The sequence below is a fragment of the Anopheles stephensi genome, chromosome 2 (assembly GCF_013141755.1).
Source record: "Anopheles stephensi strain Indian chromosome 2, UCI_ANSTEP_V1.0, whole genome shotgun sequence".
Taxonomy (NCBI): Eukaryota; Metazoa; Arthropoda; class Insecta; order Diptera; family Culicidae; genus Anopheles; species Anopheles stephensi.
Genome location: NC_050202.1, coordinates 79,551,174 through 79,577,624, shown reverse-complemented (window position 1 = coordinate 79,577,624; position 26,451 = coordinate 79,551,174). Strand labels below are relative to the sequence as shown.

Here is a 26,451-nt window from a genome sequence, read left to right as displayed (position 1 = left end):
GAATTTATCGTAAGCCCGTTTGGAATTCACCCTTACATGGTCATGCATTCGCTTTTCCGAACCGAGCCTGTAAAAAGTGGAGGTTTGCGAGCGATTATCATGCCAGCAGCTGATAACATGTTAATGTTTTGGGCTCTATTACTCTTTCGCCTTAGACGGATCAGATGTAGCCGACGCAGAAGACGCCCGGCAATAGCCATTGTGTAGTAAACGGCTGTCGGGATGTTTGTATGTGAATGTGCATGTGGCCAAACGTCTGCTGAGCCGCGATGAAATAGTCGAAGAAAATAGTCACACGCTAGATTGTGTGGTCGTTAGGAAAATTGATTGCCATGAGCGTAGTAACATCAGCATCCCGAGTAGCGCGCTCGCTTGCTTAAACGGTGGCACTATAGCAATTGAATGGAAAGCAGATCCTTTTCGTTTTTCCGGAGCTTTCATTTTGTTTTTTTTTTTGTGCCAAAGGACCAATTGGTAGATATCCTGATGTTGATATGATATCCTGATAGTTTCGGCACAAAGCACATTGAATGTAATCCGCATAACCGGTAATGGGCTTCAGATTGAAGATCAAGGCTAATATTGTTCACATTTCGATAGCTGGGTGATAATTGCTCCGAAAAGCGACCAACACATTCTGTTGGCTGTTGGGAAAGTCCCTCTTGAGGAACTTGTGTGACCGTTAACATTGGTCCTTTTCATTAGAGTATCATAAATTCTGTTTCCTTTCAAATGTGCTATTAGGAGTTTGAAAAACAGACTTAAGTGAAAGAAAATGCATAGAATGTTTGTTTCAAGATGCGAAAAAAACTATTTTTGATGACGATTTTTTGCGCTATGTTTTGCTGCTTAGAATAGACGTTGAATTGGCTGCCTATAAAAAATGGCGACCATGTCTCGTGTTTGATTCAGTTCAAAATGTAATAGTTGGCAGTGATCCATCAAAAGAAAAACAACAGCTCTGATCGAATCCAATCTGAGTTTCCGTCATTCCGATGTCCTTTGTCTCTCTCGGGGGGAAAGCGGTAAAGATCTTGCCATTTTATTTTTTTATGTAACTTTTCCTATTTCAGGTCACTGTCCTCAGATCGTCCATTTTTGCGGGGCACGATGATGGTTTGTGACGGTGTGTTTTGTTTTGTTCACTTCCAATTTGTCAACCAAAATGTATATCATCCGTATTTGCGATACCGAATGGTTGAATAAGCTCTTGCATGTTTGTGTGTTCACCCTTCCGGATGAGCGGGGCACGGGTTTTACTGTCGTCAGCATGTTTCCCCAAACAAGTTTGGATGGCGACAGGTACCACGTGTAAAAAAAATTATGCTTGTTGTGTGTGTGTGCGGAATGGAACCAAAAGGGTTTGATTTTTATTGGTGCGATAGAGATGTTCTCATCTTCGAAGGACAGAATTGGATACGTCTTCAGGTGAAGCATTGGGCAGAGTCAACGTTGGGTAGCGAACAGGGCGAACTCTTTTTCTTATGTCCTTGTCTGCTGCATTTGTCATAACATCGTCATCGTTGAGTTGTTGATTCACTGCGCTCCGATTCATTGCGCTCTCGACCGGGGGGACGCAGCTGGTTCATACTTTTCCGTCGTTTTGCGTTAACTTTATGCCTCTGTCTCCGCGGATGTCTGCTGATTGATCGGCACATTCCGTGGCGTTTCTTTTGGATGGATTGGATGCGCGATCTGGGAAGCTGAGCATTAAGATATGAAACGTAAAAGTTGCTATAAAATTTGCTGGTTTGAAACCCGATTCACGCTTCGATTCGATTCCATTGATTAAGCTGTTTTATGGATGAACTAAATCAATATTGGTGCAGTGATTGGTCACTGTATTCTACCTGTAACATTTCGGTTAAAAATAATGTAAAAATAAATTATGAAGCATTTCATAAAAAGATTATTGTAACATTTGTCAAACATTGGCCTAAATAAATTACAACAGTCAAAGTCAAAGATCACACGCGCGCGTACATGATGATGATGATTGAATGACAAGCGCATCGATTATCGAACATCGGAAAGGAAGTAGCCAACTGTCAATCATCCTGCGCTATTGTATTCGTTCGATCGGATTTGTCATCGTACGGTACCGAGTGTCGTGTGCCTTCCTGGCGTGTAATCCTGGTCCCTCGTTTTAAGTAATACCGAAACAGGCAAAAGGTCCGCTAATATGTGCAAAAGGTGGAAATACGTACATCACATTTTTGGTTTTTTCCCTCCGTTGGCCTTTCTCTCGACTGTGTTGAGTTGGTGTGGTTTCCGGAATGTATGTACATAGGGAGGGGAATATGTCAAAAGGCTACTGATTTTTATCCTGCACAAATCCGGATGCGAAACCGTGAAGAGTCTTTCCGTTGTGTTTTGTATGTAGAGCTTAGAAAAATGGTATTGACAGGAAATGGTTTGTGAGGATGAAAATTATGCTACTGATTGAAGAAGTATCATCGGTATCATGTGATGGAAATCAATTTTCATATCAATTAATTAAATCTACACGTTGTTTTGCGCGTTACCGGTTTGGTTTGGGTGTTTTCTATGCGGGCGAAGTTGACGTTGGTATTGATGCTGCCCTCGCAATCATTGGTATCTGAAGGGTGTGAGTAATAATACTGCCGGGGGAAAATTCAATTTCATAAGATGCTACCAATAATGTATGGATTCGTTTTTTATCATGCCTTTGATTCTTTCGCACATTTTATTTTTAGACTTTATTTAGACTTTTATTTTTTAGTTATTTAGACTTGCTTTTCTAATTGATCCTGTTTAGTGTAAATAATTTAACTCAAACTACGACAAATTTTTCATTTGGGCAAATCATTAGGATTTCACTTGTGTTATTGATTTCCTGTTTGATGTGTGAACTGTGGCATTGTTGTGTTGTGTGTGTGTGTATGCGCGGATGAGGATGAATCATATTTAGTGCTGCGAAGCGCATCACCGTATGGCTCCATCGGACTTGGCACTCTGGCCTGCGGGAGGAATTAAACTTGATGACACCATCAACCCCATAGACGGCTCCATGCCATGCCGGTGTCTTTACAGGATAATCTGCTCTTGGTGCCTGCCGGCAGAGCTGATGCTTTTTTGTACTACGCTATCGGGTCGTCGCTTCCTTCTTGTATCTTCTAGCCAATAATAACAGCAATAATGTGCTCCTCCATTCCCTCCCCCTCTTCGCGACCTGACCAGCCCTTATTCCTTCGCCTGCCGGTAATCGAGCGAAGGTGCGGAGAATGTTAACGGGCGTCATATTGTGAAATTTAATATTCAAACCCATTCTAAGACTGACTGAGGTGGTTTTTGCACAGTGAACGCTAACAACCTTGTGTGCTCCGGGTTCCCGGGTGAAATATATTCTTGATGGGTTTTCACGAGAATCGCTTTTTCACGACCCCGGGAAACCGTGTTCTTAGTCTGTTGTGTTCTATTTTTCGTGCTTTTTTTTTGTTTTACAATGTCTGCCATTTGGTTCAATAAATAAACACCGAAAGAGGTGTATAGGAAAGGACAGAGTGCTTCCTATGGTCGCTGGCTGATGTATCCTTTTTCGGTTCGGGGTACCCGCCGGAGCTGAGATTAAGGTTATGTGAGTTTTAATGAAATCATCTTCTGCTAGTTTTCCACCGGTCGATTGTTGAAGCACCTTGGGTGAGGTATGCTATTAAAATAACTATTACCCTCTCTGCTGCTGGATGGTAAATCTCCCTTTCCTTTAGTTGATCGTTAGTTCCGGTTGAATAAATTCAATTATGTTTTGACTTCGTGCACTTCGCGCAGACAAAGAAAAGTCCGGTGCTCTTTTAAAGCGCAATTGACCAAAATACGAGGAATTTTTTTTTGGTATGGATTAGCTGGTGGAACGCATTGGAGAGCCAATGAATGCAGTAAAAAAAGCGATTACTACGTTCGTGTACCACCTGTCCCTTTTTTTACAATCACATTGTGCACCGTCTGAAGGTCATAAAATTAGGAAATTGTTCAAAATTTCTATGCAATTTTCGTTCCCCGGTGGCGGTAGAAGTTTCACAATACCTGTAGGAGGAGCAAGCAAAGGATCATCACCCCGACGATGCAGCAGAGTGAAGCAAGTGCGCAATGCTCCAGCTGTATAATTAAATCGTTCGCCCGCAGTAGTGCCTGGTTTTCGCAGGTCGTCGAGCGCGGGTATAATATGTGTCATTTGGTGGCTAAAAGCATTCCCAATTGTTTTTAGTGTCCATGACGAAATGGATGACAATTACATCAAGTCAATTGTTACGACCACGCCATTACGGGAAGCTGTTAATGGACGCAAATTCTCGAACTTTGCTACTTCTAGCGGTGTGGCGGTGCAAAAGGTTTGTTTGCTTTGGACTGGCCGCTTCTTCATTGCATGTTTATACCTCAAGCGCGTGTGCAGGTGGGCATAATGTGAACTTCAGGAAGGGTGGGACGATATTCTCCACCATTTGTTTTGGTGGAACGACTGGAAACAATTTATTCATAGCTAATTGATTTCCTTATTTGATTCGTTCCGTCGTCATTGGATTGTTTTTGAAAAGAAAATAGCTTAAGAATTCTGCAATCCACTCTGTTGCTTTCCAACACTTTGTATGCAATGTTAAACGAATATTGTTTCGGATTTTTTTTTATTGATTCTCCGTACACAATTTTCCATAGCGTCACCTTAATTGAATCGAAACAAACTGAGGGTCATTTACCCTGAGCCATGTCCGGAGAAAAAACGCCATATCATGTCATTTCCTGCAACCTTCGGCAGGTCTGTCTGGAGCAGGACCCGTACGAAGCCTTACGTGTTATCCTTCCGGCGAGCATTAGGTGGACGTTAGAAAGAGAGCCGAAGCAGTGGCAGATGAAAGCTTTATGATGGTAAACCGAGGAACAACACTTACCGGCAATGGGGCGACACGCCTGGATTTTTTTGTATTGACCGGCGTGAGTTGCCGGGTCGGTTAATGATCGTTTCGCTGAGTTTTCCATCCGTTGCAGGTCCTACTGTGCAATGGGGTCGCTGTTCCTCCCTACCTCTGCCATGTTGTTTCCAGAAGCAAACCAAAGAAATTGGTGGAATTTTTGGTCTGAATAAGAGATACACCCTAAACACACACACACACACACATTCAAAACACACTCTCGGTTGCGTTCCTGACGCTGCTGGTCCACCAACTCTCCAATTCCATTCCGATGGATTAATGGGGTGTTGAAAATTTATTGCCCCGGCATCGTCAGGACGCGCACAGCTGGCAATGGCAAATTTCGGTTTCAGTTTCAGGTTCCGGACATACCCACACACACACACACAGACACCTTTTTTCCGCCTTCCGGAAAAACGTGGCCAAGTCGTCGACAAGCAGTAGTAGTGGTGTGGGAGAAATGGGTGGTAGCAGGGTGTGCTCGAATCGGTGATTTATACTTTCGTGATTACAGTCTAAATGAGATCGTCTTTCGAAAGATGGCCCAACGAAGTGGTCCTCATCTTCTTCCCTGCTTTAACGACCAGCCGGGGAGGACCGACTGCCCCCACAGGTCCAGCAGTGGCACCGAAAAAAGGGTGTCTGTTTCTTGTGCCAGAAGCAAAAAACTCCATTTCCCACTCCGTCCGTGGCTCCAATACTCCTCCGTGTGCCATTCGACAGCCACGAGGTATCGCCATGAAAGTTTGAAAAGTTGAGAGCGTTCCACCCGCGGCCCTCAAGGAAAGTATGATAAAGGATTTATTAATGACAAGCACCCGGTTCTCTGTTGTGTATGTACACGAGGCGAAAGGCTTTGCGAGATGACCCTGGGTTTAAACCCTTCCCTTGTTGGCCGCCCTTTCTGGGATTCTCATATGTACAGCTTGGGCATTTTTCCTGAAATTTTCCTTTCCCATGCGTGTCTCGGTGGGTTTTATTTTTATGTGAGAGATCGAGTGATGAACATATGCTGCGATGTGGAAGGATGCGTTTATTTCAAACAACATTCTAAACATACACGTACGTCCTCTGCATATCTCAGCCGTGGTTTTCGGTGGAGAAGGAAGCGTCAAGGACCTTCTCAAAATGCAATCCAAAGAAAGGAGAATTCACCGGAGCGAATGGAGCCGGTGGTGAGTTGGGCGGGATGGTAGGTTTCCAGACACCTTAATCACATTTTTTCAACACTTTGTGCTTCTTCTCCGGACCGTGTAGTCATGCCTGGTACTGATAGCGTGCCTGGAAATGCTTTTGGGGGAGGGAGGTTAATGTTTTAGAAATTATATCATCATTAGTGTAAGCGAGAGCAAATCGCTTCGGCGCAGCCATGAACCATGAAACGGCTAATTGTGCAGTTGAAGGAAATAAGAAAACATGGCGTGATAAATTGTCTCACAACGGTTATCGATGGTTTATTGCGGCAAGTGGGAAGCAGGTCGAACTTTAATTTGGTTTGAAATACATTTGCTCGTTAAGAGAAGAGCTATAGAATTTGCAAAAGTTAAGTAAGCCTTTCCTTAAAAAAAGTGGCTGCTCCGGAAACGAGCCGGAAAATTTTATGCTGTACATAAAAATTGATATCACCTAATCAACACAACGTTTCGGTGCTCCGGTGTTGAAATCTACACGTCATGAAAATTTTGTTCTCTGCCATTTTCATTCTTTTTTCAAATTTGTGCCCGAAATTCGATGCCTGCGGGGCGGCGCTCTCTCAGCTCTTTCGGTGCAGTGTATTTATCAGAAACATATTTTACAGCTCATTAATACTTGATTAAGCAAATCCGTTTAACGTTGGGTACCGACCACCATTCCGTCCCGAATTTTGCGCTTAGTGCATTGCAAGGAAAAAGTTTTCGTACGCAGATAGCGGGCCGTCTCTGCAGCAGCGGAACCGTATGCTGCAAGCTTAATTTTTCCTTTCCTTTTTCTTTTGCTCTTCACACCATCAGCTGATCGCTCAAGGTTCGTTAATTTGGGCAATGGTATGACTTTTTGTCACAAGCGAAAAATGAAGAAAGAAAATTTGGAAAAGCAAGAGAGCGCTCGGGTACTCCCGGTAGATACGATTCTTTGCCAACGATCAATACAGTCCTTAACCTTAGGGAATTGCAAATTGGCCATAGTTCGAAGTTCATTAAACACAACCTTACCACCCATGGGAAGGGAAGTCCATCCACCCGCAAAGGGAAGGCAATCAATGCCCGGATTGCGCTAATGACGTGCTATGGATGGGTGTAAAAGTTGGTGAATGAAATAAAAATTTATAACTTTTAATTGAAACCGATGTATTTCATGGTGTTGGTCTTTTGGAGTACGGTGTGGATTTTCACAAGATTTGCTATTTTCCGTTCGATGTCTTAGCCGCATGAAACAAGAATTGCTAGAGCACCTTATGATTGAACTAACAGGGACTTTTAGTTTTATTGGTCCTTAGTATTTTTATGTACATTGCGTCCATTTTTTTATTTTTAAACACAACCAAAACTTTCTGTTCCATCCCCCCCACCGTCCAACAACGGCTTGAAACAATTGGAGTGGAAATGCAAACAATTTCCTCCCCAACAGCGAAACTCTTAGCCGGTGGTGTAGCGCTGACGCGTCATGTCTGCATCGTCGTGTCTGGTGGCGTGAGTTTGTTTCGGGCTTGTCGCATTCTCTCATCACAATTGAAATGCTGCTTCGCGAAAATCGGTTTTAATGAAAAGTAAACAAAACAGCTGTTTTTCTTTCGAGTCTTCGCGTCGCCTTTCAGTCAACCGTACACCAGTGGTACAGATTGGAGGGCGCCGCTGGCTGGGCTCACCCGAAACAGCGGCCGCAATTTTGCGGTAGATGGATGATGTGGCTCCCACGATAAGCCCGGTGTGTTATTCTCGGCAGCCGGCGCCTTTTTGTAGAAAAGCCACAAAAAGTCACCACCTCACCACCACCAACACCAACACGCACAGCAAATGGGTGTGTGGTGGTTGGGTTGGTGATGATGGCGTCGTCGTCGGCGGCCTATCAAGTTACGAAAGGTGGCAATGTCAATGTCAGAGAGCCCGCGAATTTTAGTACCACGGGTGGTCGGTACTGTTGTGGCTGTGTCGGGATTGACCGCGAGCAGAAGCTTTTCATTCGCGTTTTTGGGGTGTGAGGATTAAGCGATAACACAACATCTCAAGCTGCTGCAGCATTGGAGATGGTGGTTGGTACAGCAAGCGGAAAGCTTTCTTTTTCTTCGTGTTTTTATGGAGATTTTCCACGAAGAAAGGCAGTAGCTTTTGCTCTCGCCTGTCTCTTCCAACAACCTAGTCGGGCTTGTTACGGCTCAATCTTCTTGTGGTCATTGGCTCTCTAGCTAGCGCGGAAACTCGTGGTGGATTGTTCTTCGGTGCGGGTGGCTCGTTGTGGGTGACGTTTTGTTTAATTACGTTTGGCGCGATGTGTTTTCCCTGCTTCGTGCTTGACGAGCTCGGGCGGGTTTGACGTTTGTTTGTCCGGATGCTTAAGCATAGCGCAGCCATCGGGTCGTGGGCTGCGGATCGTTGAGATGTAAAGGACGCGACCTTCGTAATGAATTTAATCAATCACAACTTTAATGGATTTCCGTTTTCTTATTCGGTTAGCTTTTCTTTCTGGGAGAGGGGCGCCACGCTCTGCGGAGGGAGACGATAAAGTTTCTTTTCCAGACTTTTGCGAAAAAGCTTGTGTTCTGGTGCTCTGGAGCATGGTTTGTGTTTGAATTTAAATTGCAAATGAGGAACGAACAATAAGCGCGGGAATACGATCGAAATTTATTCGTGCGTGAAGAAAGGGAAGGATAATATGATCAATTTAACCAATGTAAAATGTCGTTTAAAATTTTCTAACAGTTAATAGTCGAATTTCGCTAAGTACATTTTGGTGCTCGTAACTAATCGCAGTATTTTTTCGTTTTATTTACAGGTAATTCTTAATTCTACAAGGATAACTAGAAAAGTCTTCGAAGGACAAATGGCGGAGCAAGTATAGAAATAAGTTTATTAAATTAATTTGTTATAAAATAATTTCTTAATTAAATAACAACCAATCTCATGAGCCTTTCACGAAAGACCATTCACCTGTCACAAAACATTTCCTGGTAGCCGTAGCTGTGGGTGCGCATTTCAGTCCCAGACAAGGGTAAATCGGTTATGGAATCGAATATTTGAAGTGTGGTATAAACCGGAAATGGTGAAAAAAAAAGGAAAATTGAAAAAGACCGTTACGGGAAAAGCTTCGGTTTGAAGATGACGAAAAAAGCTACACTGCACGAAACAAGCCAACAGCAGCAAACACCGTGCAATGCATTAGAGAAGAAAAAAAAACGGCTGGCTGGCTTTCGGTAGACGATGACGAAGCACAAAGAGCACATACACATGCCACCGGCACGTAGCACTTCGCCACACCAAGCTGTTTTCCTACCAAATGCGATTTTTCCGCAAACTACCACCCACGACGGGAAAGAGAGAGAGAGCAGTATACGGTCAGAGCAGGATGGAAGAGTTTGGCGTTGGTCGTGTGGTGGAACCCCCCCACGGTTGGGGACGGTTAGCAGCAGACGCAAACCGTCTCGGGACTGAAGGTTCTACAGGCGCGCGGCACTATTTACCGACCCGGAACAAGGAACGAAGAAGACTCGTTTGCGCGTTGTGTGCTCTCGGTTCCTAATATCGTTATATTTGGCGAAGGTTTTTGACCTCGTTTCGTATTGTATCTCTTGTGCAATATCCTTGTCTGGTGCAAGGTGGAGAGTGAACAGACAGCTGAGAGAACGTTCATTTTTCTCTCTGCCACAAGCGTTCAGGCAAAAACCTTTTCGGAAAGGAAGCGGGAGCGTTATAGTAGCGTACGAAATCCCGGAAATCTTTCTCTTCTTCGGTGTGCGGGTGGTTTCACTCTTCCGGTTTTGTGGCGAGTGGGCAAGGACAATGGGTGGAGGGGGGAGGTAGGTATGGAGGCCTCCCCTCCCAACAACGTCTGCCCGGTGTCTGGTTGGGTTTTCGAAAGCTGTAGGTGTTCGGTGTTCTGTCATTCATCATTGCAGAGTTTTATGCGGCGCAGCACAAGGACGACGACGCCGGTGAGAGAGAAAAAGGGCACGAGAAAACGGAACAGCTCATTGCTCTGCGAGTCAGACGATCGGTATATTCCTTTGTGGGCCACAGCTGGATGTGACGCTTTTTCATCGGTTTTTTGCGTTAGTAAAATGGAGGATGGTGGTGTGGTGGTGGAGTGCTTTTTTTCTTCTTCTTTCCCGAAAGTTATGAGAAAGATTGTTCCGTCCCGGAACTAGTGAATCCTGGTGAGCAGCGAACAACCACGTTTGCTTGTCAGATGCCATTTGTAATTACGGTGCCTCATAAGAATTTAGTTTATTAGATTGTTTCGGTGTCATATATGTCGCCGGATGCGACAGACAGAGAGAACCCGCGGGACAACGAAAACTGAGTGAGACTGGGTATTGGACTCGGCGGGGTCAGTGTTTTGCTTCGGAATGATAAATATGTACCGTGATGTAGCGCGGTAGAGAAGTGATTTATGTGCAAGTCATTAGTGGAAAATAATCACTTTGTTTCTTTTCTAGTCCTTACAATGAACAATACAATATCTTATCGACAGGGTTTAAATGGGTAAAATCATTGAGTAAGAGTTTATTTTTGTTGTATCGTTATGTTCATATTTATTTTTATTCCTAGTTGAGGAATAATTGTATCCAATCAGGTAACAGACCACTTTGTATGCATAGCTGGCATCGTCGCAAGTCGTCTTTTATTCAGCTTTGTCGTGCGGGTTGCCTACCGGTCAGGCGCATACCGTGTCCATCCGTGCAATCGCGCTCAAACAAAGCAAATTTTCTCCTTGTTCGTTCCGATCCTGACCAGTGCCGGTAGGAAACTTTACTTTCAATAACATCGTCATCAGCGCTCCACACCATACTCAATAACAGTTATTGTCTCTCTTGGATGTCGTTCACTGGTGGTGTGACAGCGGTGGGCGAACCCATCTCATTGGGGGGCATGTAGCGTAGGTACTGGAGAAAAAGAAAAGAAAGCATCTTCCTTGATCATTGGTGTGGTGTGGTTGCTGGCGAAAAATCATTCAACAGTCTCGCCTCTCTATTTTGCCACTGAGCACGCGTCGTGATAAATTCCCCATCGACGACAAGAGCATGTTTTGGCTGTGTCGTTGATTCTCGTTCCGTATGGCCCCCAGTGTGGAGGAAGAGCTATCTTGTTGCTATCTTTGCCATTGCCATCGAACTTCCCGTACGTGTGCGTAGTGCAATACACCTGTCTTTGGTCTTCTTGGTGTGTCGTTATCGGGACTGTTGATCCTTTATGGCGCCTGATCGCACTCTATTCCCCGGACGTGTGTTCCGCCTTAAGGTACGTGTTCCGTCGGTGCGGAGACGGTAAGCATCGTCTCATATCATATCTATTTGTTATGGAAAGTAATGTATCCTACGGCAGTTTTGTTTTTCATTTTTGTTCCTCACGGTTAATGTGAAGCAATGGAAGAATATTGAGCTGTGGATACTGGTTACCGACAGAAATAGACGATGAAGGTGTGTGGTAATATAAGCGTAGACGACGTCTCGTTGGGTGGGAAAGAAACATATTTGGAGAAAGACGTACTTATCACATCACTTCGAAGTGTCATGGTGCACACGCACATCCTTCCATTCTTCGCCAAGTTGACAACATAGAGACCCGGAAGAGTAGAAAGTGATACGGGAGGGAACAGGCTAAAGTTTTCCCTGTGTGTGCTTTGGTGAAGGTGTAAAAATCATCTTTATCTGAGTAGGTGTTATAATTTGAAACACGATCTCTTTCCTGTAGTCATACGCTTTTGAAAGGAGAGATGTTCGGTGTAACGCATGGTTTCATCTTGGTCGAGTTGGAAAATTACTTTTTAATCCATTTCATGGACGAATACATGTCTGGTTTTTTTTTAGCGAATAGCGCAAATGTTGGATTAATTTTTGAGATGGTAGTAGATGTTGTTTTGGAAGCGAAGTAAAGATATAATTCGCTTGAGAGCACAAATTCTAATCAATTTTTTTGTACAAATCACGATATGCCATTAAAGAGTTTGAAAACTCATATTCGTAGCGACAACTGCTGTGATGCCTCATCCATCTTACTTCCTTCCCATACAGTTGAATAGAAGATTTGACGTTGAAGTCAAATTTCATAAGCATCTCACTTTACCACCTCATTGCATGTGTTTCCTTCCATTGCATTCGTGTCCTTGTTGGTTGCAAAGGGCGTGCTAGCTTTATGTGAACGTCAGCAGCTAACCGAAGAGCGGAGTGTGTCAAGCCGGGTATTTAGAATGTATGGCTATAGCGTGTATGCATATTTGGGTATTCTCGTACGGTGTTGAAGTATTCGGAATTCAGTCTCTCCACCTCTGGCAAAGTGCCATTACCCTTCGACCTCACACGCGAGATCAACGCAAGACCAGGAGGCGAGCGTCCCGTTGGCTGATAGTGGAGAAGGACCAACTTTTTCCCGCCGGCGGTTATGGCAGCGCGCGCGCTGGCTAACCCTTTTTCCAACACGCCGGCGAAAAGTCTCATAAATAATACCACAACACACTTCGTCTTCCGTCTTTTCATTGTACCGGCTAGAGAGTAGTAGTTGGTGAATGCCAGAACGGGTCTTGCGGTACGGCAAAATGCGTGCCGATGGATCTGGGAGCTTTGTGCGGTTATCGGGGTGGTCCTTCCTTCAATGAGCTGCATTTGTGTCTTTTTCGTTGTTTTCCGTTTTCCGTTTTCCGTCCCACTTTTTTGTGGTTATTTTCCATACGTTGTTGTTGTTGCGCAAAATGAAATATCTTTCAACAGTACGGACGGACGGACTCGCTTTAGCAAGGACAACGACGTTCACGTTTTGTGCAGAGAGACCACCAACGACGATGGGCTTGAAGCGATGGGGGGTCGTGTGCATGCCTTTGGGTTTGCGATAATGAAAATGAACTGGAAAGTGAAGCGGTAAAACACTCCCAAAAGGATGCTAACTTCTCGAGTGCGCTTCTTCACCTACACGAAACGCGCGAGGTAGAAGCAGAATCAGCAGTATGGGAATGGCGTGTGGCGGTTATGCTGGTGAGATATTTGTTCCCAGGGTGTGCTAGCAGCAGCAGCAGGAACACTCTTCAGTCGCCACCTCCGTAAAGTGAGGTTTCGGTAGCTTTGTTTGTGTACCTCATCGTCTAAGAGCATTCGACCGGGGTTTCTCCCGGACAGAAGGCGTCGTAAAACGGGAGATGGGCAGGGAGAAGGCAGGTTTCACTCACAGTAGAAGTTTTGACTTGTTATCTGTCTATGGGAAGGATGAGCGGACTCGTTTTGGGCCCCAAAGACAAAGGAGCAGCCAAGGGCGGCCGCTGGTTTACGCTGGTTAAAACATTCAACGGTTGAAGTACCTCGTCGAGAGTAAAAGTAGTTTGTTATCACATTTTAATAACGTCAACCAACAATTCATCTACTCCCCCCAACCTTAGCGTACGCCTTTATCCCGTAGCAATGTGAGTTCCGCCAAAGTGTCAGGGAAAAGGATCCGGGCGGAATGGCATGACAACCGCTCATAAACGTCGAAATATTGTAAGACATAAAGTGGAAAGCCACTAGCGTGTCTGACGCCGGGCTTCAAAGCGCATCTCTTGTTTGCACCGCCGTAGAGCAGGGTAGAGATGTGTCTTCTAATGCATAGATAAATTTAATTTTTATGCAGGCGTTTCCGGAATTTACCATCTTTCGAGGGTACATCGTTCCGCTACGGATGGGAAAGAACCGGAACGCGATAGTGTGAGTGTACATAATTGTACGTAAGATTCACTCGAGTGCGATCGAGTGTTGCACCTTCATAATGCACGTGGAATGCAAATACACACACTCTGCACAAAACCCCACGCACGCCCGACGGAGCGCCGGTAAGCCCCTGAAAGGTATGCAATCTGTGTGTGTGCTTTAGCTAATGAAGGGAAGGATGCTTTAGCGTGCATTACCACGCGTGGTGTGCCTCGTTAGTGGCGAAATCAAATTTAATTAGCACGTTGCCAGCACGACCGGGACCCGGTGAATGTATTATTAAATGTTTTACGCTTCAATAATGTTTCGTGTTTCGTTTAGGAGCTTCGAGCCCGCTGAGAAGCGTTTCGTGTCGTGCGCGGCGAATTCGTTAGAACGAAAGTATCAAGCTTGTTTTTGGGTGCGAACCGTGTCCCATCCTATAATGGGACGAATATAAATTTAAGAATATTTAAACAAATGTTAATTTATGTTAGTGCATCCTCAACCCAATTGATTTGTGTTAAATTTTTAAAAGAAAGTCCTTTGTAGAATACCTTCCTTCGATTTGGAACCAATGTACACCTTTTCGTTCCTTTCTCCTGTGACCAATTTAGTGAGCACGGCGTAAGCGTTATAAATTTTACAACTGTCACGTTGCAATCCCCTCCTGCTATCTGGTGTGTCGCGAATTTCAATGATGTGCAAATGATTACACCAAATCAACGAGAGGAACGAACAACAGTACACGAATCGGTGGGTTTATGATACCTGTGGAGATGGTTTTTCCTTCTTCTCCCAAATGAAAATCCGTCCAAGGGATTGCTACTACTAGTTGTGCCTTTTTTTTCAGAAACATGATTTTATGACATACTGCTGCCAGATTGACCAAGGCAATTCATACCTTGAGACGATTGGCGGGTTTTGGTTTCCAATATTTTTATTTCACGAGCGAACAACGATGGTTGTAAAATAAATTTACAACTTTCATATTCCGCCCGGATATTGATCCCGCGTATGTAAAATCTGTTACCAAAGCTCTTCGTGTGTATTGGAATGTACGTGGATGAGGCATGGCTAATGCGAAACGCGAAATGCGCCACTGGGAAGCGGCAGTGTTCTCCTACACCTCCGGGATGTTATGAATATTTAAGCGAAATTTTCGACACGACTGTTGCGGTTTGTTGGTTGGTGACTTTGAATTAGGAACTAACAAAAAAGGATGTTGTGTGGGAGTATGGGAAAAACTTGGCATTCAGTGTTGATTTGTTGATGGTGGTTTTCCGTTTTACACCATGTGGCGGCCTTGTTTGGTGTGATGAATATTTTTAGAGAATCTGTTGTTTTTTTGGGTTGTGCTTTTGAATCCAAATTAAGGATGTTATATGAAGCATTGAACTTATTTTGCTCATTTTTGTTGTTACTTTAATGCACGATAAGTCAAGAGGAAGTTTGCATTGATACGAGTTATTTATCCACGTCTCGCAATTCTATACTTATCCTTACCTTTTTTTGCTCGCGGCCAGTAAAAGAAGTATGGCACTCGGAACGGTTTATAATCAACGTCGCCTTCTCATCATCATGCTAATCAAACACTACGTTTCATATCATTGTCGTCTCGTTATCAGTGCACTTCGAATGCACTTGAATAATCTCCATTGCGCTAGGAGGAGAAGCGACGAAGTTGCGCACACCTTCGTCCTCGTGCTTCGTACGCTCTGGCCAAAAGGAGATTGAAACGCCACGCTGAAAATAATCATGCTAATAAGAACATTGTCCTGTGGCGTATTTGCATTTTATTTTCCCATCCATTTTTCCCCACCCACTTTCCACCATCCTCTCGGGGGAGAAGAAGGAGGACACGTTTTCGATTGGAATGCGACGTGAACGAAATTTTCCTGCTTCCGATCGATTCGATTAAAGCGCCACAGCAGCGCTGGGAGTGGTTTTTGGATTTTGGATTGTTGATTTTGTGCTCATCAACGTTCGGCACTTACCAACGAACCGTGGCGAAGTAGTGTTTTCCCTGCTTACAGAAAAGCGCGTGAGTGAGAGTGTGGAGGTGAGAGAGCCGAGCCTGCCTAGCGTGAGGAAAATGGTCTTTGCCCCCGGATTAGAATACACCGTCGGTTGTGGTTTTTGTTGCTGGCCGTTTGTTTACCTATCCATTGAAACGAAGCCGATTCCGAGCTTAAGGATCTCTCTGTGGGCGAGTGAGGTTTCTTCATACCGTCAGGTATGTGTTTACCGAAGTCACTTGACGATGGCAAACTGGCTGCAGGACGATGATGACGATGGTGTGAGAAGCGCAGAGAAAGTAATAAAGATAATACGCCAAAATCAACTCATCTTTGTACTGTCAAGACACCTTTCCCTCGATGGTGGTTGGTGGGCGAGATGTACACAATTTGTTTCAATGAAGGTTTCCCCATGCTCCGTCCAATTTTGCCACCATCTCCGGCAGTATCTTTTGTAGCAAAACTCAACGTGTCCAGCACCACACTACGGGGATTGGGTTTAATCGAAGGGGGAGTCGAGCAGTTGCTGTTTGATGATGGCAGTCGTGATTTAATTTACTATGCCTTGCTTTGTATCGTCCAGCAAGGAATGTGTCTTTTGCGCTTCGTTCAGGGTTCTATCCCAAGACTCAAACGATTCTCATGTACGCGTGGAAGATATATTGTCTTCAATCGAGTGTGTGGTAGTAGTTTGCTATAAATTATCGACACCATTATCGCAAAACCATTTTTGTACGGGGGAAAATCATCGAACTGTAGCGTCTGTGATACTGGAAACAGCCCGGTGTAGTTGGAGATTGAAATGGTGCTCTTAAGTAAGATCTGGGGAGAAAATAATTAAAGTGACTGATACGCGCGGCGTCGGCTAGAGTGCATGTGTTTGCTTTTAATCGGTAACGGCTTCCGATGTTCCGGCTCCCTCCAAGACGCTTCAATCGGAAGCGGCTGTCAATCGGATGTACGAGAGAGACAATCGAACGACGAAGGGCGGCTTCTTTTGATCGATTAGAGCAGGAGTCAGTTGGGTGGTGAAAGTACGGCTAGGGTATGGTTTATGTTTGCTCGCCGACTGCTGCTTGCGCTGGATCAATATTGACAGAAACACCAGTATGGTGTGAAGTTTCCTTCCTTGATTCAATTTTACCACCTGGGGCATCGTCCTGCGAAGAGAAAGAGAGACAGAGAGTTTGCGAAAAGCTTCAATGAACTTCATCATAATTGATGATTAGGTTAGGATAGTGGAATTTTTCTCTATTCAATTATATGCACAAGATGGAATTTTCATCGCTAGCTCCCTCTTTCTCTCTCTCTCTCTCTCTCTTGAGGGTTCGGTTGAAAGTGAATGCACTTGCACTGTTTATTATCATTTTCCTCTGCTGGTGCATCGTCGGCTCTCATCATCGTTCCTGCACACCACAAGTCGCGCCAGTATCGCGCTGCCCATTTGCATTTTGATTTAAATATTATTCAATCGTCACCTCATCGTGTTGTTCGTGTCATCGCTCGGTTACGACAGAACATTCCCACGGGGTGCATTCCTGCAGTGCAGTGAAGTTAAGAGGCATGGCCTGTGCAAGTAGGGAAACAAATTACGATTATCTAGCAGTAGTTTTGGTAAGCTATGTGGGGTGAAGCCTGCATAGTGATGGTTGATGGTTGGGTGGGCAAACGCTCCTTAAACAGTGTCATTTGAATTCATCAACTGAAACACCGGGCGTCTCCATCACCACGATCAACGTGTTTCTTCGTCTAGTTTTCTCCCTGTTAGGGCAACGGTCTATCGAGGTGGAAAATTGTAAACCTTTTTTAATCTTTGCTTTCTTTCACTTGTACCGAGGGAGCACATCTGTAGGATGGAAAAAACGTCCCGATAAAGAGATGGAAAACACTGGAGAGATAGTACGTCGGGGAAGCGTGTAATGCTGGTCGTTTAAATGCACATCAGGATTCGTCGGCGGACGATAACAGCAGCACTCGGAAGGATTGCGGTGTTTCCATGCGTGTCGTATATATGTGAAGTCGTGATGGTGGTGTGCGGGGTCGTCATCGTAAAAAACCGCAAACATACAAACGATTTGATGACGGTGATGGTTGAGAAGCGATCGTGCTGAAACATGACGCCATTTGACAATCCTATCAAATTAAATGCACATCAAAACGGAACCATTTCCATGCTACGAATGTTGGGTGGAATTTTTTGTAGTTCAAGAATTTAAGAAATTGTTAGTTTTTTATATGCTGCAATGATTGGGCGTTCTTCGACTGTGTTTTTAAAATTATGATTAAGTTTTAACAGAAACTTACATTTTTGTAAAAGTCTTACCCTGGCAATCCTTCTTGCTACGACTATTATTTAAATCGCTTGTGTCGGCCTTGCTGTCAAGTGCATATTTTTCGCTGCTACAAGATTATCGCTTTCACTCGTAAATTGAGGACGAGGAGAAAATGAGAGAATCAGACACCGCTTCACGAACGTGTTTACGTGTCCGATTCTTTATAGTCAGCCGTGCCCTGTACCGTGAACCTTCAACTTGATATTTCTGGTTTGTCAGCGACGGGATTTGTGTGGCTTTTGTCGGAAGCCGTGCCGACCTGACACGAAGGACAAAGTTTAATATATTTATGAAGTTAAACTTTCTTTCCCATTTTTTTTTTGGGGTTCCATCGAGACGAACTACTAAAGACTCGGCGCGTAGTGCTTTGGTGTGCCGCCAAAGAGAGAGAGGGGGGGGTCCGTTTGTGTCGCCTTTTATGATGGTTTATGTTTAAAATTTTGCTCACGCGTCTCGGTCCAAGAAGAATCATGAATGTAAGAAAGAAACGATAACCATAGCAGGGTGATTTTATTTATTTTTTTTCTTGTGAGTATGTTTCGTTACAACTCGTTTATAATTTTAACTGTCGTCGGATGGGTGGCTTACCGGTTTGAAGAAAGGCTCCGTGTCGTCGTTTCAACTGGGGCCCTTACTCGTGACAGGAAAACTTGTTTCAAAGCGATTTCGGAATGATTTGTGATAGTGCGTTTGGGGAGGGTTCTTTGGCTGCTTTTTCTTTTAAATGATCACGCAAACTGGCAGATGATTTAAGCTGACAACTTGCGAGAGTTTTGGTTGAAGCTTTTTGATAAACTTTACATGCAACTTATATTGTATTTGTACTGTAGCGTAATGAAACAACAGATGAAGTTAGTGTAGACTGACAAAGCGATAGTAAAGTACATAGGCTCCGGCTACCGGTGCCAGATCTGTTGAAGTGTGATGCTTGAAAATGCACCATGTTTTCGAAAGTCATCGTCTGTCGAATCGTCCTGAAGCAGCAAGCACACTCACGTTGACTCAAGACTGCAGTGTGGCAATTGCATATCCTGTTCAATGCACATCCGTCTACCAGACGCCATTCGATGTACTTCACAGCTCATGGTTGTGTCAGACGTCAATGCGTATTTAGTTTGCGTCCAGACGAGAAGCGTCTGGATAAAAACTTACAGGCTCTCGAAACACGGCATCCGGCGTCGTCGAATGTTGGTAATCTTATTTCAATCAAGCTTGAAGGATGCTTCGTTTCGTTTCGGGATGCTTCCCGTCAATCCTTTCCGTGATTTCTCTGTCTCGTTACCAATGCACTAACTCTAACCTACGATTCATGAGATGCGATTTTCAACAATCAAACTTTATCTACTAAAAATCCTGCAATGGTATTGGATACTGAGGTTGTAGCACACCGATCACTAGAAGTCTGCGTTGAGTGACGTAGACAAGGGAAGCATGCTCCTAACGCTGAGCATGGGTTGGGAAGGAAAATGTTTATTCTGACGGAAAATCAGTGCAGTTTGTAGTGTGGAGCAAAAGGAACTGAAAATGTCTGCTCGTATCTTCTTCGCTACATCCGGTGGGAGGGATTCGTGGCAAAACCCAGCACGTCTAACAATAATCGAGAAGGGCGTAACTCAAACAATAACACTTTTCCTGATTGTATTTTAACCTTTTGAGATGGTGTTTAATACCATTGGCCGTGGAGTGTGTTAATGACCTCTATCGCCATGATGGAAAGAGAGTTAGTCCAATTGCGAGAGTATGCTCAACCCAGATCTTTTTCTTTCTGTTAGATTGTGTCGCGTGCATTGAATTGATTTTATTTATGAACTATTTCAACTGTCATTCATTCTACCGGTTTTTTCTTCTCTAGGAACTATTTAACCTTGCACAGACCACAGCAAATGGGTGACGAAGGGTGTAACATCCCATCGAATGCTCCACATTACGTTTTTTTCCTGCTCACTGGTTTTATCGTGTGAAACTACCACTTCAAGTCGAGTCGCTAGAGCATGAAGTCTCAGAATGATAGTTTCTCAGTCACTTTCTTCACGTGCAGCCTTGCTCTCGGTAGATGTCAGAAGTGAAACTCCTTCCATCTATAGCGCTCTATTCTAATAGAAACCAACGAGGAGTGAAAATGATGAGATTGAAGGGGAAAATGGTCGATCATAGGATCATCGACGAAATCTGGATGCTGCACAGCATCGTACGAATGAATAAAGTTCAAATCGTAATGGAAGCAGATGCTCTGGGAAAAAGCGCAAAAAGATTTTCCCATTGACGGACGGCTACGACGGGGCTAGAGAGCTCTACAGGAACATCCTTCTTCAACAAGTTCTACGCAAGAAAACGCGTTCCCTAGATAAAACTTTCCCCCCTCGCAGCGCTTTTCTGCGAAAATCTACTTTCAAATCGGTATTTTACACTGTGGTTAGTTTTCGGTTACAGCTCACACTCGGTGGTTCTTGTGCTCCAAGTTCCGAGAGCTCCATAACGGAGTGAAAGATGGCACTAAAACTAACGATGATGACTATCATTTTCGTGTTAGTTTGCGTTCTCTTACTTTCGGTGCTGTTGCGTCGTCCGTACGGGGACGCTGTTCAACCGACATTGGTCGGTGGTGTCGGTGCCAATCACACGATGGCGTCACAAGTCGAACAGAAGTTGGAGCTCACATTTCATAAAAGAAAATCGGCTCTTGAAAGCTCGGCTCTTTTGTAACAATATGGTGTGGCACATCAGAGGCACGGCACACGACCCAACCGACGAACGGGTTTAGTATTAACATTTTTAGGTCTTTTCTTCCGTACAGTAGAAGCGAAATGGTAGTGCTATCCTTGAGTGAGCTTGTGGCAAGCGGAAAACTTTTGAAAAATGTCTTACGATAGAGCGCATCGTGTATGTGATGTGCACAAAATTTATGGCTTGAGAAAAAATAGGAACATCTTATTCAAGTAGAATCGTGCGAACTTGAACATGAGCTAAGTTTGACGCTTCTGGATAGCTTGCAAAAGCAACAGGATACGTAAAGGATAGCTAAATGACACTGATGATAATTTTTATAATAACAAAAACAGATAACAATTTGTTATAGGTTGAAATTGATGTGTGTCATGGTGGAAAACCTAAAACACAGACGCTTAAGGAAGCTAAAAATGTTCTGAAAAGTTTAACAGAACTAACCACTTAATTTTGTGTTGGTGCGTCTTTCCGGCATTTGGCTACCGCTGGACCTTATTCTATTACCGTCAACGGAATGCCTTTTGTTGGAGCACCCTTTTCTTAAATTTAATGCAACGTACGGAAAACCTATGGCGCCTCCCAATAAAAGAAGTGAGAACGAAAAGGTTAAGCGATTTTATCGGTTTCGTTGCTCCGTAAAATCCGATAACCGTATATATACACCTCCAGCAAAAGGTGGCTTTCGTTCTGGTGGGTATGGTGTGGTGCATTCGTCCCTCTGCCATTTGATGGCCCGACCCGGACGGAAGACAACGACCACACCAGCGTCGTAGCACCAACACTCGCAATTTAAACCTTAGCAACGAAAAAAGCGTCGGGTACGATTTTTCCGACTCGTTGTTGCACCAGCCCCCCACAACCTTCTCCCCACCACGGAGTGTTTTGAAGGACCTCGTTAAAAATGCATAGCATGAGTTTAAAATATTTAAATAGCTGCTACAGCATTTACACCTTCAACCGCGCTTTTTTTTCCCTTCCAGCCGTTGTTCGGGGTTTCCTTCGTGAATGCATCCAAATGCCAGGTGAATAAGATTTCGTCTTCGTTTAATTCTTTCCATTTTCGTCTCCGTACCTCCGTAAGGTAAAAAGCGAAAAGGGAAATAATAAGTTGTGTCTGGCTTGAGAAGGGGAAATATATATATATAAGCATCCTTCTTCACATAAGCAAACGGCCAAAGGCAGGATAAAATCCGGCGAACGGTCTTTGCAAAACAGCAGGGTATTGCGTGGGAAACAAGGGTGGGAAAAGCAAAAGATCAGGTGCTTAATGCGCTCGACGAGAATTTAAAATAATATTTATCCCTTTCCGCTTGTATCCGCTTCTTTCGATTGCACCACCATCGGTGCTGGTTGGTTCTCCTTTGTTTGATTTCCGTTTCCGTTCGCGCGTTCTTATGCACTGTGAGGAGGATTCCCTGCAGATGCTCTCTTCTACACCAAGCCCGTGCTTGGAAGGAAAACTAGTGGCGCGCCGCTACAAGCAAACAACACTTCATCCTAGGGTTCAAAACTATACGGACGAAAGCTGCAGGACGACACGGATCGTAAACGGAACACTGGTCTTTGCTGATACTGAAATGCTTTGTGCTGCTGCATTCGATAGAGAGGTTTGTTGGTTGCAGGTTTGGTACATTCATTTACCTCCTCCCTGCCAGGGGTAGTTGGTTGGTAGTGAAATGAACAAAAACGGTTTCGCAGCAGCATTTATGTTTCACCATGAAACACGGACTGTGTGTTTGTATTGCTCGAATGTCCTTTTCATCCCGCACAGGAACAGTTGCACCATAATCAGATTTCAGAATCGTTTAATTTGGAGCTTAGAGGCAAATTAACCTACCATTTTGTTGCTGTGCAATCGTTCGCCCCCGGATAAGTGTACTTGCTCTGGTACTTGTACGGTTGAACGCTTTCGAGCTTGCTTTCGGTACGATTTTCTTGTTGAACTGTGAACTTTTCCTTCTGAGAGGGATTAGATTAGGGTTATAAATATAAATCGATTCGGTGTTTTGGTGATGAAGATTAGCAAAATGCTACTCGCTTTGCTGCTGTACGACAAATGAAACTTCAAATGAACCTATGTACGATCGAGTTGAAATACTATTTTAAATTTGAGTCCAATGCAGTTTTTCGAGTGGTAGATCGTTTTTTTTTTTGGTTCCAAAATATTCTATTTAGAGAAAAAAGGGAGCCTTAACGAACGTAGATAAAAACAGGGAAATAGATGCTTCCATTAAAGTTGCACCGATCGGTTTCTGATAAGCTTAGGGGGGAAGGTCTGTTGCTTGTGCAGTCTTCTTCTGTGCTTCCGTATGAAGGGCTACCTGAAAACCCTTTGTTCAAAACATTTTCCTTTGGTTTCCTTCCCGAGTGAAAATGTTTTTCCGGCGTGTGACATTCGTATAGAAGGATACGTTCGGTCGATAATGCGCGTGTGAGAAACATTATGTGACCGAAAAGGGCGACAAATTCCAGACACATAAAATGGATAATACTTTGCGCTGAAGACACGACCAGTGCTCCGATTCGATTTGCAGATGGTGTCATAGAGCGTCATCTGCACACCTTTATGGGGTGAATTGTAATGAAAAGAAGGAAGTGCATTGCACTTTACGGAAGTGAACTGTTTAACTGTCAGTTGTCCTCCCGTACGCTGCTTGGTGTTTTGGTAAGGAAGCCAGAAATTGTAGACCAAGATCTCTCGAGGCTCTACTCGCTAGTTGAAGTAAAAAATGAAGCAAACCAAATAATCTGATCCGTGAGTGTGGAAATAGGTGGAATATTTCGAAGTTTATGCTTTTATTGATAGTCGCACTCGCGTCTCGAGGAGTGTCCGCGTCCGCCGCGTTTTACTCGAGTCCTTTGCAAGGTGACAAGGACGGTGTCACCGTGCCAACCTTAATGACGGTATGTCGTGACAATTCATTTGTGAGACAAAAATGCCAACCGTCTGGCAAAAATGTTCTCTTTTTTTTTTAACAAACTGTGACTAGCTGGAGTCATTGTATTTTTAGGATCAACGAGCGCAAAGTCATTTCTGGGTCAACATTCTACGTCTTACGGAATGTTCCAAGTTCTCTTAACTGCTTGCCGCGCGCCACCACACGTGCTTCAGTGATTCGTTGGCTTTTAGCGCCTAGTCGATATCACGTTGCTGGTGTCTACCTTTAATAAGCAAACTCCCCACGGGGAATACTGTTCCGTGTTCCATCCATCCATCATCAGGATAAAAACATCACCATCGTCTGGATGGTGGGGGGGTTACCGCCGGTATGCCATTGAACCATTCTATCATTTAATGTTCGGTGCCATTGCTCGAAAAGCAGCTTTTCGCTTAAGCAAGGGGAAACGCATTTTAATGAGATATTTCAATTTCCTTTCGAATAGTTCTCATCTACTCCAACTGCTGGCGGATGAAACTTCTCCCGGAAAAGCATTTATTTCCACAAGCAGCACCACTCACCCGACGAAGAAGAAAGTGTAAGCTTCTTGAGCAGCGCCGAGGACGGACAGAATGCTTGACAGTGTTTTCTCTTCTTTCATGAAACTTCGCCGGCTGGAAAAGTTGTTTATCTTTTTCCTTACAAGACCTGGTAGAAAAAACTCTGATCGCGTGCAACTGCTGTGAAGAACGCGACGGTCGAGAGGTATTAATGAAAAATGACTTTCTTCATCGTGTTTGACCGGGGGGCGGTTTGATGCGGAGTTCCGGCAGTGCACTTCTTCAAAGAAAGCAAAACTTTGTATGTACATTCTTGGTCTTCTTTTTTCCGTGCGTCCGCCAACCAAGCGAACAGATTTTCTAGCAAAATCGTACTTTGCCCTCTTGGTCAGGAAATGATGGTATGGAGAGTTTTGAAAAATGCATCTAAGGAAGTGTGATAGATTCTTGGAATGTTTTTGACATTTTGTAAGTCGGTTATGCACTGTCAGCTCGCTAGACAGGAAATGTTCAAAGTAAGGTTGTTTAATTTTAAAGATCGAGTGAAAAAGGACGAGCTTATTGTGTAACTAATAAGGATTTGTAGCTTAAGTGCGTAATTGCGTAGTTGCTGTATGATGTCGCAGTAATAGATATCGTTATTCCTATCCATCTCTATTACAGATTGAAGATGAAGGCAATCACGGAAACGACGAAACACGTCTGTTCATTCTGTCTTCGCTGGCCGCACAGCACAAGAGTCGCGTGGCGTGTGTGCTTTGCGAGGAACCGATGCTAGTCTTTGACCGGTATCCGCTGGTCGATGGAACATTCTTTCTCAGTCCGAAGCAACACAACAAAGGGTGCATTGAGGTAAGTACACAGGGCTGTTATGTATATGTTTTCTGTCTGCAAAAGAAAAATGGTTACGTCGGTGTGTGCGGACGGACGGCAGACAATTGACTTCCAATAGTCCTAGACTAAAATGTCAATGTCACTGTTGACCTAAATTTTGGTAAGATTATTCCGAACGTCGCGCACACTGCTGTGTTGTTTGGGCTGGGCATTTGGCTGTTAGGTACAAGGAACACAACGACATAATGACCATATGACTGCACGGCGTCCGTGGTATCGTATCGTCGGGAAATCGTCCGGGTTCGCCCGCGATGGTTTATAATGGCAGTACATGATGTACTACTGCTTCCGTGCGCTTCGTTCGCAGTGGAAAGGTATGACTGACGCTTAGCTTCGAAACGAAACAAAGACGAACTTTAGACGACCTGTTGGCCAAGAATCGTATGCCATACGGTGAATTAATAAACGATTAAGTACGTAACGCTTCTCCGCAGCACCTAACCGCGAGGAAGTGCACCCAAACAGTGTAGTCCCTAACGGGCGGGGTTATGCTAATGCTTTACGCCCAACCGAACCTTGCTTTATTAGATCGCTTTACATAACATACATATCGCTAGGACGTGTTGGTGACTGTGTTGGTTTTCTTTCTTGTCTACAGGTGAAGTACGAGAATCGTGTCCAATATCTGACATCCGTCTGCATGGCGTGCTTGGAAGGCGTCGAGCCAAACCGTGTCGTACGGTGCAGGTAAATATCAAACTTTTCTCCAGCCTTTTTTGGTGCAGAGGGCGATGAGAATCGAAGCTGATCGGGCGAAATTAAAGTACCAATCGAGACGCTGACGTGAACGTGGATGAGAGAGAGGTGGCAAAGTAAACGAAAACCGATCATATTGCATCGAGCCAACGAACGGATGCTCTAGCTAATGGAATGGAACATAGTGGCGACTCCTTTCCGAGTGCGATGGATTATCAGTGAATTAATTTCATGGAAATTCTTGTTCTGAACGGTCAATTAACCCGAATATTCATGAGCAGCGAGTTGGCGGACTACGAGCTTTTTGTAGCCGTCTTTGCTTGGTTGTGTTTTCAGCATGATGATTGATCGGTTTTTCAAGTGGTAGTTTCGTTCATTGCATGTAGCAAACGATTGATGAAACTAATTTTTAATTGCATATCGTTGTTTCTACGTGTTTTTCTTTTCTTATAGATTTTGTGTGAACAAGTGGGACGGTTCGTCGCTTGTTCTTGGAACGATGTACTCTTACGACATCTTTGCTGCTATGCCATGCTGCACTGAACGATTAAAGGTATGTATTGAATGCATAAATCTGCAT

General features: G+C 44.2%; 1 protein-coding gene across 1 annotated transcript in view; it reads left to right on the top strand.

Annotated features, from left to right (window-relative positions):
* Nucleotides 1-26,451, top strand: part of LOC118505448 (headcase protein) — a 108,035-nt gene that overhangs the window by 61,989 nt on the left and 19,595 nt on the right. The window contains exons 3-5 of the mRNA XM_036041247.1: nucleotides 24,945-25,133; nucleotides 25,774-25,862; nucleotides 26,325-26,424. Coding sequence (XP_035897140.1) covers nucleotides 24,945-25,133; nucleotides 25,774-25,862; nucleotides 26,325-26,424 — 378 coding nt within the window. The remainder of the gene's footprint in view (nucleotides 1-24,944; nucleotides 25,134-25,773; nucleotides 25,863-26,324; nucleotides 26,425-26,451) is intronic.